General features: G+C 40.9%; 1 protein-coding gene across 11 annotated transcripts in view; it reads left to right on the forward strand.

The window, feature by feature from the left end:
- Nucleotides 1-15,601, forward strand: part of PALM2AKAP2 (PALM2 and AKAP2 fusion) — a 311,697-nt gene that overhangs the window by 69,247 nt on the left and 226,849 nt on the right. For 10 of the 11 annotated variants that reach the window (XM_054689105.1, XM_054689106.1, XM_054689096.1 and 7 more), the window contains exons 2-3: nt 5,692-5,772; nt 13,412-13,542. In XM_054689105.1, the coding sequence (XP_054545080.1) occupies nt 5,692-5,772; nt 13,412-13,542 (212 nt within the window). Of the gene's footprint in view, nt 1-5,691; nt 5,773-13,411; nt 13,543-15,601 lie in introns of those variants that run through there. The other variant, XM_054689103.1, reaches the window with a different exon arrangement.

The raw sequence follows: 15,601 nt of genomic DNA on the forward strand, positions 1-15,601 counted from the left end.
AAGAAAGTTTGTTCAATAAATGGTGCTGGGAAAACTGGGTCGCTACATGCAAAAGAATGAAGCTTGACCACTACCTCACACCATACACAAAAATCAACTCAAAATGGATTAAAGAACTAGACATAAGACCTGAAACCATAAAATATATAGAAGGAAATATAGGCGAAACACTACGTGATTTGCACATCAAAGACATCTTTACAGACACATCACCCAAAGCAGTGATAGTGAAGGCGAAGATAAACAGCTGGGACTACATCAAATTAAAGAGCTTCTGCACAGCAAAAGTGACAATAACAAAAACAAAGAGAAACCCCACCAACTGGGAGAACATTTTTGCACCCAACACTAATGATAAAGGACTGATCACAAAAATCTGCAAAGAGCTGATGAGACTTAACAACAACAAAGAAAAGAATCCAGTCAAAAAATAGGCAGAAGAGCTAAAAAGAAACTTCTCTGAAGAGGAAATGCAAATGGCCAACAGGCATATGAAAAAATGTTCAACATCACTTGTCATCAGGGAAATGCAAATCAAAACTACCATGAGATACCATCTTACACCAGTGAGAATGGCACATATTAAAAAAACTAGCAACAACAAATGTTGGCGAGGGTGTGGAGAAAAAGGAACTCTTCTGCACTGTTGGTGGGAGTGCAAACTGGTCCAACCACTGTGGAGAGCTGTGTGGAGATTTCTGGTCCTACTAAACATAGAGCTTCCATATGATCCAGCAATTCCACTCCTAGGTATTTACCCAAAGGACACAGAAACATCAATTCCAAAGAACACCTGCACCCCTATGTTTATAGCAGCACTGTTTACAATAGCTAAGCTTTGGAAACAACCCAAATGCGCAAAAATAGATGACTGGATCAAGAAGATGTGGTACATATATACCATGGAATATTACTCAGCATTCAAAAAAGATAAACACATGCAATTTGCAGCAACATGGATGGCACTGGAAGGGATCATGCTCAGCGAAATAAGCCAAAAAGAAAAAGAAAAATACTGGATGGTCTCACTCATAGCAGGAATCTAGAAAACTTAAATAAGGGACCAGGAAAATGAATAACTATAAGAAAGTGAAAATCAAAATCAACAAAAAACTACGAACCAGAGACACTTTTAGGGGGGCGGGGGTGGGAGGGGAGGGATTGGGGTCAGAATGGGGGGGCTGCAATTGTATGGGGAATATAAAAATAAAATTTATTATTAAAAAAAAGAAATTAAATATTTAAACAAGAAAATAAGGAAGTTGCAGCATGCAGAAAAGATCAACAAAGGAAATTTTAAGATTCTGTAGAGAGCTATGGAAGAAGAGTAGGACAAATGGAGGATCAAATTAGTGACCCTGAAGATCTTACTTGAAGATTTTGATGCAATTATTTCAAATTACAGACAATTCCTCACAACAATAAATGAACTACACCAAAAAAAAAAATACAAAAAAACACTATTGACAACAGTCAGAGAAGGTGTGTATGTCTGTGTTTGGAATTATGCTGATTTCTTGGAGTTTGTGTTCCTTGGCTGTCATCAGGATGTGCATGTTGAGATCTCTTTCTCTTTTTTGTGCACGCTATTTTTCTTTGTATTTCCAATGACCACAACTATGGTGGCACCCCAGTCCTCTGCTGCACCAAGGCCTGAGAGGAGCTGGTGGGAAAAGCTGCTCAGTGTGAGTTCCATGTAGTGCTCACTCCTGCTTCCTGAAGAGGGATATTCCTGCAGACCTCACTCAGGCTCCTAGGATTGCACCATCAATCTAGAGGTGCCTCTCCCCCATACTCTTACTGTCAACTAATTTTAGAGCAATCAGTTCTTATATTTAGCAGCCCTGGATTTTTAGACTCTTGTCTATTTGTGAGTCCAGTGTGATAAATTGGGAGATTTCCCAGCACTACCCTAAAAAGTGTAAATGGGAGGGAAATATTTTGCAGTTGTTCTTATTAGCTGATTCAATCCCTTGGAAATGTCTCCTACCAGCTTTGAAGTAAGTGCAGTTATTGGTTCACCTTCAGTACTGCTAAAGGTTCCAACCCAGACTCAATCTATTTCCGTTTGGAATTAGGAAATGCTCTCAGATTTTGTAAGTGGCCTTCTCTTTGAGGGGTTGGAGAGATTTGACATCAGAATGTCTTGCCTTTTCAACATCTCATTTGTCCTGGAAGGTTTTTGGCATATGCACATGAAAAGGGCATGGGTATATGTTTCATGTGTCCTGCCTGGAGTTCACTCAAATCTAAACAAATGTTAATAGCCCAAACATGTCTCTGTGATTAAGCACCATGAAGTCAAACTATCTGGGCTTCAGCCCCTGCTTGATCACTTCCTAGATTATGGCCTTGGACATGTTTACTCATTCTAGCTGACTTTTCTCTCTTCTCATCCATAAAGTGGGGATAATAAAGGCACCTGCCTCAAAGTGTTCAGAGGATTCAGTGAAAAACTGGGCTATCTAAATTCTGGGATATCTTGATGGCAACAGTTCCTCGAGTGGGTCTCCTGGTGCCTTCCCGCTGCTGGGTTCTGGGGCCATCGGTAGCAGTACAAGTTGGAAATGGGCCTCAGCGGAGGAAACACCATACCTTTGCTTCTTACTGTGCTTCCTGTTGAGCCTCTTCCTCTCTCTCCCTGTTTCTTGCAGGCTCACTTAGGATCCCTGCCCTAGTCACCATTTTGTATTCCCGTTACCCTGTGGCAGCTCAGGCAGCAGGAGAGAAGAGGGGGTCTGTCTGAAGCTGCACAAGGGTGAAGATAGGCTTCCCTGACTACTTTTAATCCTTCTTTCCCTCACACTTACTAACACCTTTGAATAGAGCATGCTCTGTTTATAGGGTGCTTTTACTATGCTAAAGGTTTATAGTTTCCTAATATTGCAGTACTTCCAGAAAGTACTTGCAAGGAAAACATGTAATTTACACAAAGAATCAAAGTGACTTGCTAGGCTTCCCAGATAGTGGAGGAATCTGGACATCTTCCTAGTGGATTGAGATTGTTTCCTTCCAGATGTCTCTTGAGACATGTTCCCCCTGAATGATTTGCTACTGTCAGCTCATTATGCTTTCTCTGGAATTTCCACTTCCCCCAGTCTTCCTCCCCAGAATGAACTTTTTGTGATTCTTTCCCAGAATTAGCTTTTCCAACTCTTCTCTTATATGCATATTAACCATGATCTATCTAGTCCATGTGAGCTAATGTCTGCACCAGAAAGGCACTCTGGTTTTGTAGACTGATAGCTAATGCTTTTTCAATAATATATTTTATTGCTATTGAAATAAAGAGGACAGTTTTATAATGCCTTTGAATGAAGGATATGAACAAACAGAAATACGATGAGCGGAGGCAAGCATGTCACTTAGAAATAGTTATCAAGTACCTCTCACATGTGTTCACCATACAGTGCCTGGGCTTAAATACATCAGCCACAACCGTTGTCCTTGTGAAGCCCATAGCTTAGTAAGAGGGAGCTCTGTGAATCGTTAACTGTATCAAGAGCTAAAGTGCTCAAAGAGGTAATGTAGAAAGATCCGCAATGCTTTCATCTTCTCACTGTGCCTTCTCAAGATGGAAGGGGAGAGAGGGAGCTCTCTGTGGTTTCTTTTGTAAGGGCACTAAACCCATCCATAAAGGAGGGCTACATCCTCATGACCTGATCTCCTCCCAAGGGCCCCTCTTCTAATAACATCACATTAAGAATTAGGTTTCAATGTATGGATTTTGGGGAACACATTCAGTCTACAGCAAACATGGCATTCAATTAACGTTCTGGGGAATACTGAGTCATTAACATATCATGTACTACATCTTGGTTCTGTATTTAAATGTAGGACAACCGCATATCTCAACAGCAAATGGGGAATGAAAAAGTCCAGTAAACCTCCTCTTGGAAATTTCTAGAATATAGAGGAGGTTCTTGTTTCCGGGATGTTGGATATATGGGCTCCCCTCACTAGACCTCACTTATCCAGTTTACAGTCTTATGCAGTATGTTCTTGGACATACTCTGGGATTAAACAATACAGTTATGCACCATTGGTTGGCATTCTTTGATAAATGGTTTGTTCCAAAAATCCACAGGCCTCACTTTAGCAGAAAGATTATATCTCTGACTTGAATATTATCCAATAACTTGAAATTATAGGCTATTCTTTCTTAAAATTCTATTGCAAAGAAAAATTGGGGGATAAAGCAGATTACTGTTGACTTGAATAGTCGTTTTGCAAGCCTATGCTTAGTGTCCTCAGGAGACCATAAAAGAAAAGCTCCTGTTAACACAGAGCTGACTTTAGTATTAGTGTCTTCTCTAGCATTTAACTTTGCATTGGAAAATGCTGTTATGTCTTGCCTAAAAAGTTTCTCCCTGAGTATGTGAGTAAAGGGAACTAATTCAGTGCGGTAAACGTCTCAGGAAACCACCCCAGTGTACTTTAGAAAGAAAGCATTAAACAAGTAAGGTATCATAGGGGCAGCCCTGTTCTTAAATTAATCACGTTGATTTACTTACTGTCTACATTTGAAAAGCATGAAGAAGAAAAGTGTGATATGTGCATGCCAATGAAAAGGTTATACTGTGAGTAAAGGGGGATTACATCCCTCTGAAATCGCTTTTGAGGCATACCTAAAAGTAAACAAGTGCCAACACGTGTAAGAGTAAATAGCACTTATTGAGCATTTACTATGTACCAGGCGTTGTTCTGGGTCTTTTACATATGTCATCTCATTTTATCTAGTTCCCCATACATGCATGGTCTAGGTACAGTTATTAATTCCTTTTTATGGACAAGGAGACTTTAGATCCAGGGAGTTGTTCAGGTAGCAAATGGTAGATGTGGTAGCTAGACCCAGACAGAGCTAGACCCAGCTCCAGGCTTCATCTTTATCATGACCTCAGCAAGCCCCACCCACATGAAACGCTCCCGTCAAGGCAAAGGATAGCAGTCCACCTTGCATTGTTCGGTATATCTGATGGATGATTTGTCCTACAAAATATGAAATTGTGTTGTATTATTTATGCCAATACATGATTTTTAAAAATATTTTTCCATTTTTTTATTGTGGTAAAATACATATAACAAACTTTACTATCTTAACCATTTTTAAGTGTATAGTTCAATGGTATTAAATGCATTCTATTTGTTGTGAAATCATTATATAGATGGTTTGGATGAAAGAGATCTAACCCTAGAATTTCCCACTCTTTAATTCTCTCATATTTTGCAGTTTACAGCAACTCTGTCTTTTCAATTGAGACAGTTTTATTCTTTGTCTCCAAATTAACACCAAACAGAATATTACTCTGTGTGTGTGTGTGTGTGAGTGCGTGTGCACACATGCGAGAGCCTGTGTGTATATGTAGAAGTCGCTTTTCCTTCTGGATTAAATTGTTGCAGCTTGGCTGAGTGAAGAGAATCTCTCCCACTCACCGAGCGTACAGCAGACATGTTAGGAGAATGCTGCTGCTTGCAACACACCCAGAGCCAGAAAGGCAGGTGACACTGCGTATGTGCCCAGCATCTCTGGAAGTGTCTGTGCAGATGTGTGCTGCTGCTGCTGCTGCTGCTGCTGCTGCTGCTGTTGCTGCTGTTGCTGCTGTTGCTGCTTCTGCTGCTGCTGCTTTCTGTCTTAAAATTCCTGGAACCAACACCCACCCACTCTTATAGCGCTCTCTCTTTATTTTCAAGGAAAAAAGAAAGAGGCAGACTGAAATAGAAGGCAAGCGGCAAGAGCTTGACGAGCAGATACTTCTGCTGCAGCATTCCAAGGTAAGTGGCTGATCCGCGGACCTGTTCCATTATTAGACATGCAGATCACACTCCAGAGAGCTGGGCAGAGCCTGCCCTGGTGTGAAGGCGCTCCGCCAGCTGAACTAGCCCTTTTTCATTCAATTGGGAAACCATCTCTTGGCTTTTCTTGTGAATTTCTCAAATCCAGGGCATTGTTACAGCATTCCAATTTCTGAAAGCATGATAAGATTATAATGTGCATGTGGACCGGGTGTGGGGGGTGGCATGTGCATGAGAAGTGTGATGGTTATATATAGAAATTGGATGAGGATTTCCACATGGTGGGTGAGGCAGTGTTTCAGGGCTGGGTCTCTGGTGCATAGGTGTGTGAGTGTGTGTCCAGAGGCTCCAATAAATACATTGAGCATAGTGTTCTTTTTTAAGTCAAAATAATATTTTCTTTCTGAATATGGAGAAAGGGAGATAAAAGCATATTGATCTGGTAAAAGAGCAATCCTGGGTATTTTAGATTATTCATTTGTTTTGTTTGTACTTAACTAGTGTTCTATCAGAATGAGCAGTTGGTCAAAGGCAGCACTGAAATTGTTTGTGTTGGTTGTGGCTCCATTACTGGGTGGGGGGAGAGAAAGAGAAGGAGGAACAGAGAGAGAGAGAGAGAGACAGAGAGAGACAGAGAATGTTGATTTATTTTTCTTTAAAACATAATACACTTGAGCATGGTAATTGATTACAGCCCAAGAGAAAGCTCTGTCACTGTCCCAAGGGCTCTACTGGTTGCAAAATGTTGCTTTCTGCAGGCTCAGGAATAATGTGATCACATCCCAGTGGCCAGCCAGGAGCCGCTTTCACCTTCCACTGCTCCTGGGCATTTTGAGGAGAGCCTCCCACTCACCTCAAGTTGCTGCAACATTATACATATGTAATGCATTGATCAGAGGGCTGGCATTATCTGGACTTTTTTTCTAAAACATGGTGAATCTTTATGGTTGTCTTTCCTGTTATTCTGTAGAGGACTGAATTGTGCTAAATGAATCCTCAAAATGTGAATCATCAGCAAGCCAACTACAGGTCTCAAATAACAGTATGACCTAAATCTGCTTAGCGTATTTATCTGTTTCCATTAACTTTAATCAGAGAAGTGCATTTAAAAAGGAAGAAAAGCAGCAGAACACTGAGGCTGTTGCCTGTTTCTCTCTGCTCATCATGTAAATTCTCATGGAGCTTTCTTTGTAGGAGGTTGTGCCATATCCCATATGCTGTTGCTCTTGTCTTACAACATTCCTGGAGGAGGGTTGAGGGCTGAGATTAGTATCCTCTTCTTACAGAGAGGGAGGCTTTAAAACACTTTCCAGAACTGAATGAATTGTTCAAGGTCAATCTGAGCAGAGCTGAGCCTCTGGCTCAGAGTACAATCAACTCTCTCCTTATCAGAGATGAAAATGAACTAAAACCCCAGTGAATTCAAGCTCACTGTGGTTCTTTGCTTTTGCATTCTTTGAATCAACGGCCAGGTAATCCACATTTCTTCATTATGAGTGCCAAAAAAGATGCCAGGGGCTCATTCACTGCTGATATCTAGCACAGTATTGAAACATTCTATTCATGTTTTATCTGTCCATTTTTGCATCCATTCACCTGTGTATTAATGATTCATGTATCCATCCATCCATCCATCCATCCATATATTCATCAATGAATACATCAGTGCGCTCACCTAGCCAGCTATCCACCTACCCAGTTAAGAGAGACAAAAATAAACATGACAGCGTTGCATGGGAAAGTAGTGTAACTCCTTCAAGAACTTGGAAACAAGGGAATCAGATAGTTCTTTATGGTTACCCTGGTAAAATTCTCACACAGTTGATGAGATTGGCTATTTAAGAACTTTCACCATGGTAATCTTGCTGTAGTTTGGAAGAGAAAGAACTGGAACTGATGGTAATTTTATAAGTGAAAACCAATGCATTGTAACTTTCTGCCCTCTGGACAAGGCTAGTGTAGACAGAATGAGGGTGGATTGCCAGCCTTGAAAAGGAGAAAGGAAAACTCAGAGGTCCCCAAAATGGCCCATCTGATACCACACTGGAGTGAAACCCCAGCTGTGGGAGGTGCCAAGTTTCTATGCATTGGTGAGGTGGGGTCTGCAGTTAGGCCAGAAGAGTCATCGGCTTCAGTGGCCCAGAAGAAACTTCCCTTCCAACTCTCTCTCTATGTTCTGAGTCTCTCCTCTCCAAAATAACTGAGTTATTTGAGTAAAAGAAAAGTGGTGCCTGATAAAGAGATAGAATCACTTCAGGCACCAGAAAGGTGCCTTTAAAGCAGTTGACTATTGACTGAACTTGAATAGCATGAGTCATTATTCAGCTTCCGGCTTGGCAGCCTCATCCCTGGATGGGAGTAAATTCATTGAGGTTATAGTTTCTCTAGAGCCTCTTGGTGGACAATCAGCTGGCTTTCTCCCAGCAGCTGGCAGACTTGTCCTCCCCTTGTCCATCCTCAATAATAGTGAGGATTGTTTTGAATGTCTAACATGTGCCTGGTACTTTAAATGTGTCCCCTCAATATTGACCGCAGAGTAGATACTACTCTTCAGTCTAACAGCTCAGGGAACAAACTTGCAAGCTCAAGTAATCAGCCCAAGAACTTAGAGGCTGCAGGTGGGGGGGCTAGGTTGAAGCCCAGGGCATTCTGCCTCTGTGACCCTGATTTCCCCAGGACACTGTTTCTTCAAATGAAACATTTCCTGTTGAATAATTTGTCTAGAGAGATGCCAGTTACCATCATTGCTGTCTCTTTTACCCTAAGTTTATTTTCACAAACTCCAGAAAATTTAGACCATGTGGAGACTGCCACAGTGCTTACTGGTAATTCCTTCAAATAGAAAATATTAGGAAACATATCAGTAATTAATATTTATTTCACCAATTCACAAAATCCCAGATGCTCTCTTAGAAAAAAAAAGTCAGTGCAAAGTTAAGTGGAAAAGCATTAGAATTAGATTTTATATTTATTAAGATGGAATTCTCATCAAATAGTCTGTGGATACTTTTTCTCATGCAATGAGGTATGAATTATTTAGATAGAATCAGTATTTTTCAAAGCAAATAAATAGAGTGCAAGATAGCAAATTTGATACTTATATACTTAATGAATAGTTACTAACTGCAGTATAGGGTTTTTATAGTGACTAACTACACAAAGCAGAGTTTGATTGCTGGATATGTGGACAATGAATCCTATAATGCAGTGAGGGACCAGTGTGCACCCTGATAATTAGGGAACCTTTGGGTACTTTGAAGTTCTGGCCAAATTAAACTCAGATTTCTTTTTACAAGATCTTTAGCTATATTTAGTATTTGATATTTGTGATGTAATTTTCCAAGAACTAGTCACATATGGAACCAGTAAGCAATTTTTAATAGCTGTATTATTTTTACTGATTATGGAAGCAAGGGCTATATTGTAATTGCAAAAGTATAGGAAAATGTAAAGAAAAAAATATATCCACTGTATTCTCACCACTCAGCTATATAACCCACATAGAGGTAAATCCTTCTATACTTTTCCCCCAATCTATTTATTTCTACAAATTAAGATATATAACCCTATTCACAGGCCTCATCAGACTATGAATAAAATAAAATTATATTAACGTTAGTATCCAAAACACATTAACTTTTACCTCTTTTTGGTTTTTAATTGTTGGATTTTTGAACTAAACAAACAAAAATTCATAATTTGTTTGTGAAATCACAACTGACATTCATTTACTTCATGATTTCTGACTTTGATATCATCCTTGGAAAGAGCATTCCATCTAAGCTCTTAACATGCTGCTTCTATACTTCAATGTTATTAATCCATCTAGAATTTATTTTCGTATAAAATGTGAGGTAGGAATAGAACTTTATTTTTCACCAATGGTGAGCCAGTTGTCTCAACATGATTTATTGCTTAATTCACCCTTTTCCTCAGTGACTTAAATGCCTTCTTTATCACATATATATTTTTCGCTTATACTCAAGTCTGCTATTTGTAGATTTTTTTTATTACATTAACCTGCTATTCCTGTGCCAATATCATCCTCATTTAATCCCTCTCGCTTTTTAATATATTATAATATTTCATAAGGCAATAACCATCATTATTCTTCTTTTGAGAAATTGTCTTGGCTTTTTATTCCATGGAAACAATTATTTATTTTTATTGTTTTTATTATGTGACTTGTGATAATGTGAGTTAAAAGAATAAATCAATGACTGCATTATATACTAGAACAGACTAAATTTAATAGTCCTTCTTTCCTCTTGGTTAGATTACCAGAGATTTGTCTATTTTATTGGTCTGTTCAAAGCTGCAGCACAGAGTAGGCACTCAACACACAAGGCCACATGAATTCCTCAGGGACTGTCATATTTATAAAGGTTTGTGTCACGAAGTCAGCACTATCAAATTGCTAATACCATATCTTCAATATATAAGCTGTCTTTGAATTATTTATATATGAGCTGGGAACCCTGAATAGAGTTTTCTTCTAGTACAAGCTTTGAAAATTATCAGTATATTTTAAAAACCAGTCTTTCCTTTCGATAAGACTGAATAAAAAAAATTAGACTAAAGAGTGACCCAGGGAGATATTTATTGTCAAGCCACCAAGGTCATTTTCTGAATAACCTGAAGGTATTAGGAACCTTGCTGCAAAGATATTACAGTGCCTCTGACTATTGTGAACCTTTGGTACTCATTTTAGACTTTTCCTGATTATTAGTATGTGTGAAAAGCCAACTTAAAATTAAAAATATTGGACAGGCAGTCAGGGTACACAGTGTATATACCACATATGCATAGTTTTCTGGTAATTCATTCATCTGACAGTTATTTATTATCCTCATGTCATCATGCCAGCCTTTGTGGACAAATGAAAGATACAGCAGCTATTCTGGGGGACTTGGGGTGAGTGGGAGAGAGATCACCCATATAGGATCTGCTGTTAGACATTCTAGAAGTGGTTGTCCCTGTTAGGAAGTAGGTCAGTAGCAACCAGTGATTTTGTAAATCCTACTTAAGGGGGAAAAAAAGATTCTTAGTTGATGGTAAGCAGAGGTGGATAGCAGAGTGCACCTTTTGGCTTCAGATATCAAATGCACACTTTCTAGATGTGTGACCATGGGTAAGTTACTCAATAGTAGCTCCTGCATCCATCCCTAGGTGCCAGACCCTGAAGACATAGCTTGGAAAGTCCTTACTTTCATTGAGTCACTGTTCCTGAGATGGGGATGCAGGAAGAGAGGCGGGTTTCCCAGAGGATACAGCATTCCATCTTGGATCACTGTGTCTGGCCAGCCAGCAGGAATGCTCATGCATTCTTCAGGCTTTTGGGTGCATTCGCAGGTTCATCTGCATCTGCTCAAATTGCCATCCATGGACCAGCAGCCTCAAAGACAATGTCACCTGGAGCTTATTAAAATCCAGATTGCAAGCCCTACCCTGCACTTTACAGTATTAGCATCTCTGCGGGTGCGGCCCTCGAGTGGATCTCCTGGTGGTCCTTGTGTCTACTGACATTTAGGAGGTTCTGTTCTAATTTTGTTTTCCAAGGCTGGAAGGGCCCATACAGCATGAAGCAGATTTACTTTAGGAGTCTCTCTGTCTTACCCCTGTCAGAGCTCTGTTTGTCCAGCTGCCAGCTTTCTGTCGGCCCTTTCCTTCTCTGCCTCCACTTGACAAATAAGAATTCTTGATAGTTCTTAGCACCTGTAAGCTGTGATACATTTTTTGGTGTATGTTATTTAGATAATAAGAGCCAAAAAAAAGTTTGAGTTTTCACTTCTGCTGAGCTCTGCTCGTCACTAAATTCTGAAACACTCAAGCCAGCCGGAAGAGCCAGAACAGTACTGGGAAGCTCGTGCTTTGACTCTAACACCATCAGTCCTCAGAGACAATGGGCCTCTGGAATAGTTTAAGGCAGAATTAGAGGCAGATGTATTGAATTGGTGGTTTCCCCCAACAGCATTACTTTGGGGGCAAGTGAAAACCCAACTATGCTTTTTTGGTTTTTGAAAGCCGAAACTTCTCTGTTGAAACAGACTTCCCTGAGACCAGTTCTACGACCTTGTCATGTTAGCCCTTCTCTCCCTAGCTCTTCCTCTGCCATATTCAGAGAAGAGACAGATCTAGGGACACATATGCTACCCGTACTTACAGTCACCAGTTTATCTCAGTTAACTTCAGTTGCCAGAGGTACTAATTGGTGGTTGAGGCTACATCAGCAGAAAGGACAGTGTTCGACCCTCCCATGGTGGCTGGAGGTATTGTGTGAAGAAGAGCAGAGAGAACATTTCCTAAGATGAGCCATTTCCTCAGGCTGCAAGAAGCCGGGCTGTAGAGCATCCCTGCTGGGGCAGAGACAGCTAGGGCTGTCATGTCCATGGCTGCCTTTCCAGAAGGATCCACACATTAAGACCAAGGTTGCCAGTGTATCCATCTCCCAAAAAAGTAATAAGGATTTTACCTCCTATGAATTGAAGTAGGTTAATTTCAAACATTTTAGCACAGGAAGCAGTCTGAAAGAGGTAATTAGAGTGAAAGAAAACACCCACCGAACTAGACAGTGGGGTATGTCTCTAACATTGTGAAATCCATGATAGTTGCCTTTCTACACCTCTTAAAAGCAAGATACACAATTCCATATTTTCTCATTTTTATGTGGGATTAAGGGTTACTTATTATAAAAGTATGAACTGGGCCTCCCCGGTGGCGCAGCAGGTTGAGCACCGTGCTGTGGAGCTGTCTGCAGCCTCTGCAGTGCCGGTTCAATCCCAGCTGGCCAGCTGGCTGGTGAGAATCCCACATGGCACGGCAGACCTCTCCTGTTGCACCTGCTGCTCCCTTCAGCAGTGTATTTCTGTTGTCTGCCTGTTCTGCTCCCTGCTCTGCCTCTGGTGAATCCTCTCACCCTCCCACGCTTCTGGCTGTGCCCCAGCTCTTGTATGCATAAATAAATAAATCTTTAAAACAAAAAATCTTTAAAAAAAAAAGTATGAACTGCTCATCATTCACTGGAACAGGGCTAGGAGTGACAATGTAAAGGTGAATAAGGGGCAGTCCAAGCCTTGGAGGAGCTGGGAGGCTAGAGGATGAGCAGATATGAAAACAAATCATTTAAGGACAGTCTAAGAGTTCTGTGAGTATCCAGTAGCTGCCATCTGTCTTCTAGGGACCATGTAAAGGAGCTCCTTCCTCTCCCCCCCAGGAAATCCTTTCTCACATCTTCCTTGCCTGTTGTTCATTTTAGTGAGTTTCCCCATGCCTTTCTCATGAGTTTTTTTCATTTTCTTTCTCAAAGAAGTGATTACTTCCTCCCCACCACTGACCTAAACACAAAAACTGTTTCATTCTACAGTATGTTAGGACAGTGACATGGCTTGGGTGCATGAGTCTAAGACTACTGCTAAGGATGGTTGGGAATCATTAAAGATTGAAGATTGGGTTAGAGGGAAATAGCCCAGTTAGTGAGAAGGTGAAGGCAGAGATTCAGGGGAACACTGATGGTGGGCAGAGCCGAAACAGGGTGGGACAGAGAAGGTGCTGCCCTGCTGATGGAGCAGAGGGTGACACCAAAGTCTCATCTAGGGTTTTCTTTCATTCAATCTCACAGTCCAAATTACTTCGGGAAAAATGGCTGCTACAGGGTATACCTGCTGGAACTGCCGAAGAGGAGGAAGCCAGGAAGCGACAGTCTGAGGAGGATGAGTTCAGAGTTAAACAACTTGAAGATAACATTCAAAGGTAGGTGGTTTCCAGCCTAGGGACCCCATGTTTAGCTTCACAGCGCATTAACCACTACTTTCCACGAGGGGTTGTGCTCAATGCCATCACCTTTTCCAGAACTCTAGAATTGTTTTCCACAATAGAGTACATTGATATCATTCACAATTTTCCAGATAACCCACAATTATCGACCTGAGTATGAAAAATTGTGTTGGCTTGTAATGCGGCACACTGAGGTCTTCGTGGGCCAATGGGGTGTTGCAAACTGCTTGCCCCTACATGGAAGTCCCTTTGAAGTTGTTAGCATTGGTCTTTTTCCTCCTTTGGATCTGGTTGTTAGTTATTGCTGTTGTCCTGAGTCCATTTTCAAATTTTCTACATTTGAACAATTTTCAGTGGAGAAACTGTAGCCAAAGGTCTTAGAATTGAAATAAAGAGTAGAGGTTGAATGAGTATCCTTTTGGGTTATGTGCTAATTGCTCCCCACATTAACTTTGTATTATCTATTTTCACTGTTCAGTCTTGCTTTCTTTATGGTACTTTCATTCTTGGAAATAAGTGACCTTCCTGTAGCCAGTGGCTGGCCAGGCTACACAGGAGCCAAAATGTAGGTTTCCACTTGAGAACTGTAGCCATGCCAGTCCCAGGACATTAAACCAGAGATATGAGATGTGGGTGGAGGGTGGTGAGTGTCATTTCGATGGCTTAGAACCAAATCTCTCCCTCCTCCCCACTCCATCTGCTTGAAATTTCACTCTGGAGAGCTTTGTCTCTTTTTCCTAAGGTTATAAGTTCTTTTAAGATATGATGGGTAATGTCACCAGAAGGAAAAGCAGACTGACTCTAGCCCCAAAGGCCTATGTTCCTACTTTGCTTGGGCCTCAATGTCCCTTAAAGAGTGTGTAGAATAGCTAGGCTAACCTTTGCTTGTGGGAAAACTGCTAAGAAGTTTGTATAGAGTAGTTGTGCAAATATATAAACATATCAGTGCATACACACACACTTTTTCTTAGAATTCAAAGGGTACCAGGTAAACTACTAATTGCCATTATACTCTCTATATAATCTCAATCATTGGGAAAGAGAAAATTTTGATCTTATAAATACAGGAGCCACGTTTGTGAGAACAAGTACCTCCTGACTCCAGAAAGAAAAGGACTTCCTATTAAAACCCCAAAGATAGGTAGGGATGGAGGCGGGATGAACAAACTCACAGTGGCTAAGCTGGTTGCTTCTTAGACAGATGAGGAAAGGACTAGTGACAATGAACTGGAGAAGAAAAGGTCACCCTGAATGCTTTTATAGAGGGTTTGTTTATCTCAATATGGTAAATCCATGGTGCTTTCCACTGCAGAGAGAGTTGACACATGATGGCATCTCTTTGTCTTTCCTCTTGTTAAGAGTTCTGTCATTTCCCTGTCCCTTTCTTACTGGGTTTACATAATCACAGCATATGGGTCTGGCACAAAGCAGATGCTCCATAGTTACTTGTTGAAAGAAAGAATTGGGGTTGAATATACTGTGCCTTGGAGACCCCAGCCTGGCAGAAGCAGCCTGGTAGATCACTGCCAGTCCAGTTTGACAAAATCCTAGGAACTGAGTGGTCTAGGCAAGGTCTGTTCACAACAAGGACAACGGGCCTGGTTTCTAGTTCTGGGTGGGCTGGTGTCATCTTGCTGAGGAATTCCAGGCAGGACTGGAGAAACAGGATGAGAATCCCAGGACCCCTCCAATATGGGGTAGTCAGCGTACATATGCTGTTTATACCTGGTTGGCAGAAAATTGAATTTACCATAATTAACCAAAAAAAAAAAAAAAAAAAGCTAACCTGGCTATCTTTTCTTCCTTGAGCCTGATTTATACACCCATTTCATTTAGTAGATGTTGTTATAGATGGAAGTCAAAATGGATTTGGAAAATAGATCGGTGCTATGATCTGTTTTTCTCTAAGTGGCATTGGAAGATGTTTTTCCCCTACTAAATTGGTAGTTGCATCTCGACTGGAATATAAATATGTAGTTATGCTGGCTTATAGCAGGTAAATCTCCCCTGTGGGGTGAGCCATCACCCACAGATA

Source organism: Talpa occidentalis, unplaced genomic scaffold, assembly GCF_014898055.3.
Source record: "Talpa occidentalis isolate TD23 unplaced genomic scaffold, MPIMG_talOcc4v2.1 talOcc4.7, whole genome shotgun sequence".
NCBI lineage: Eukaryota > Metazoa > Chordata > Mammalia > Eulipotyphla > Talpidae > Talpa > Talpa occidentalis.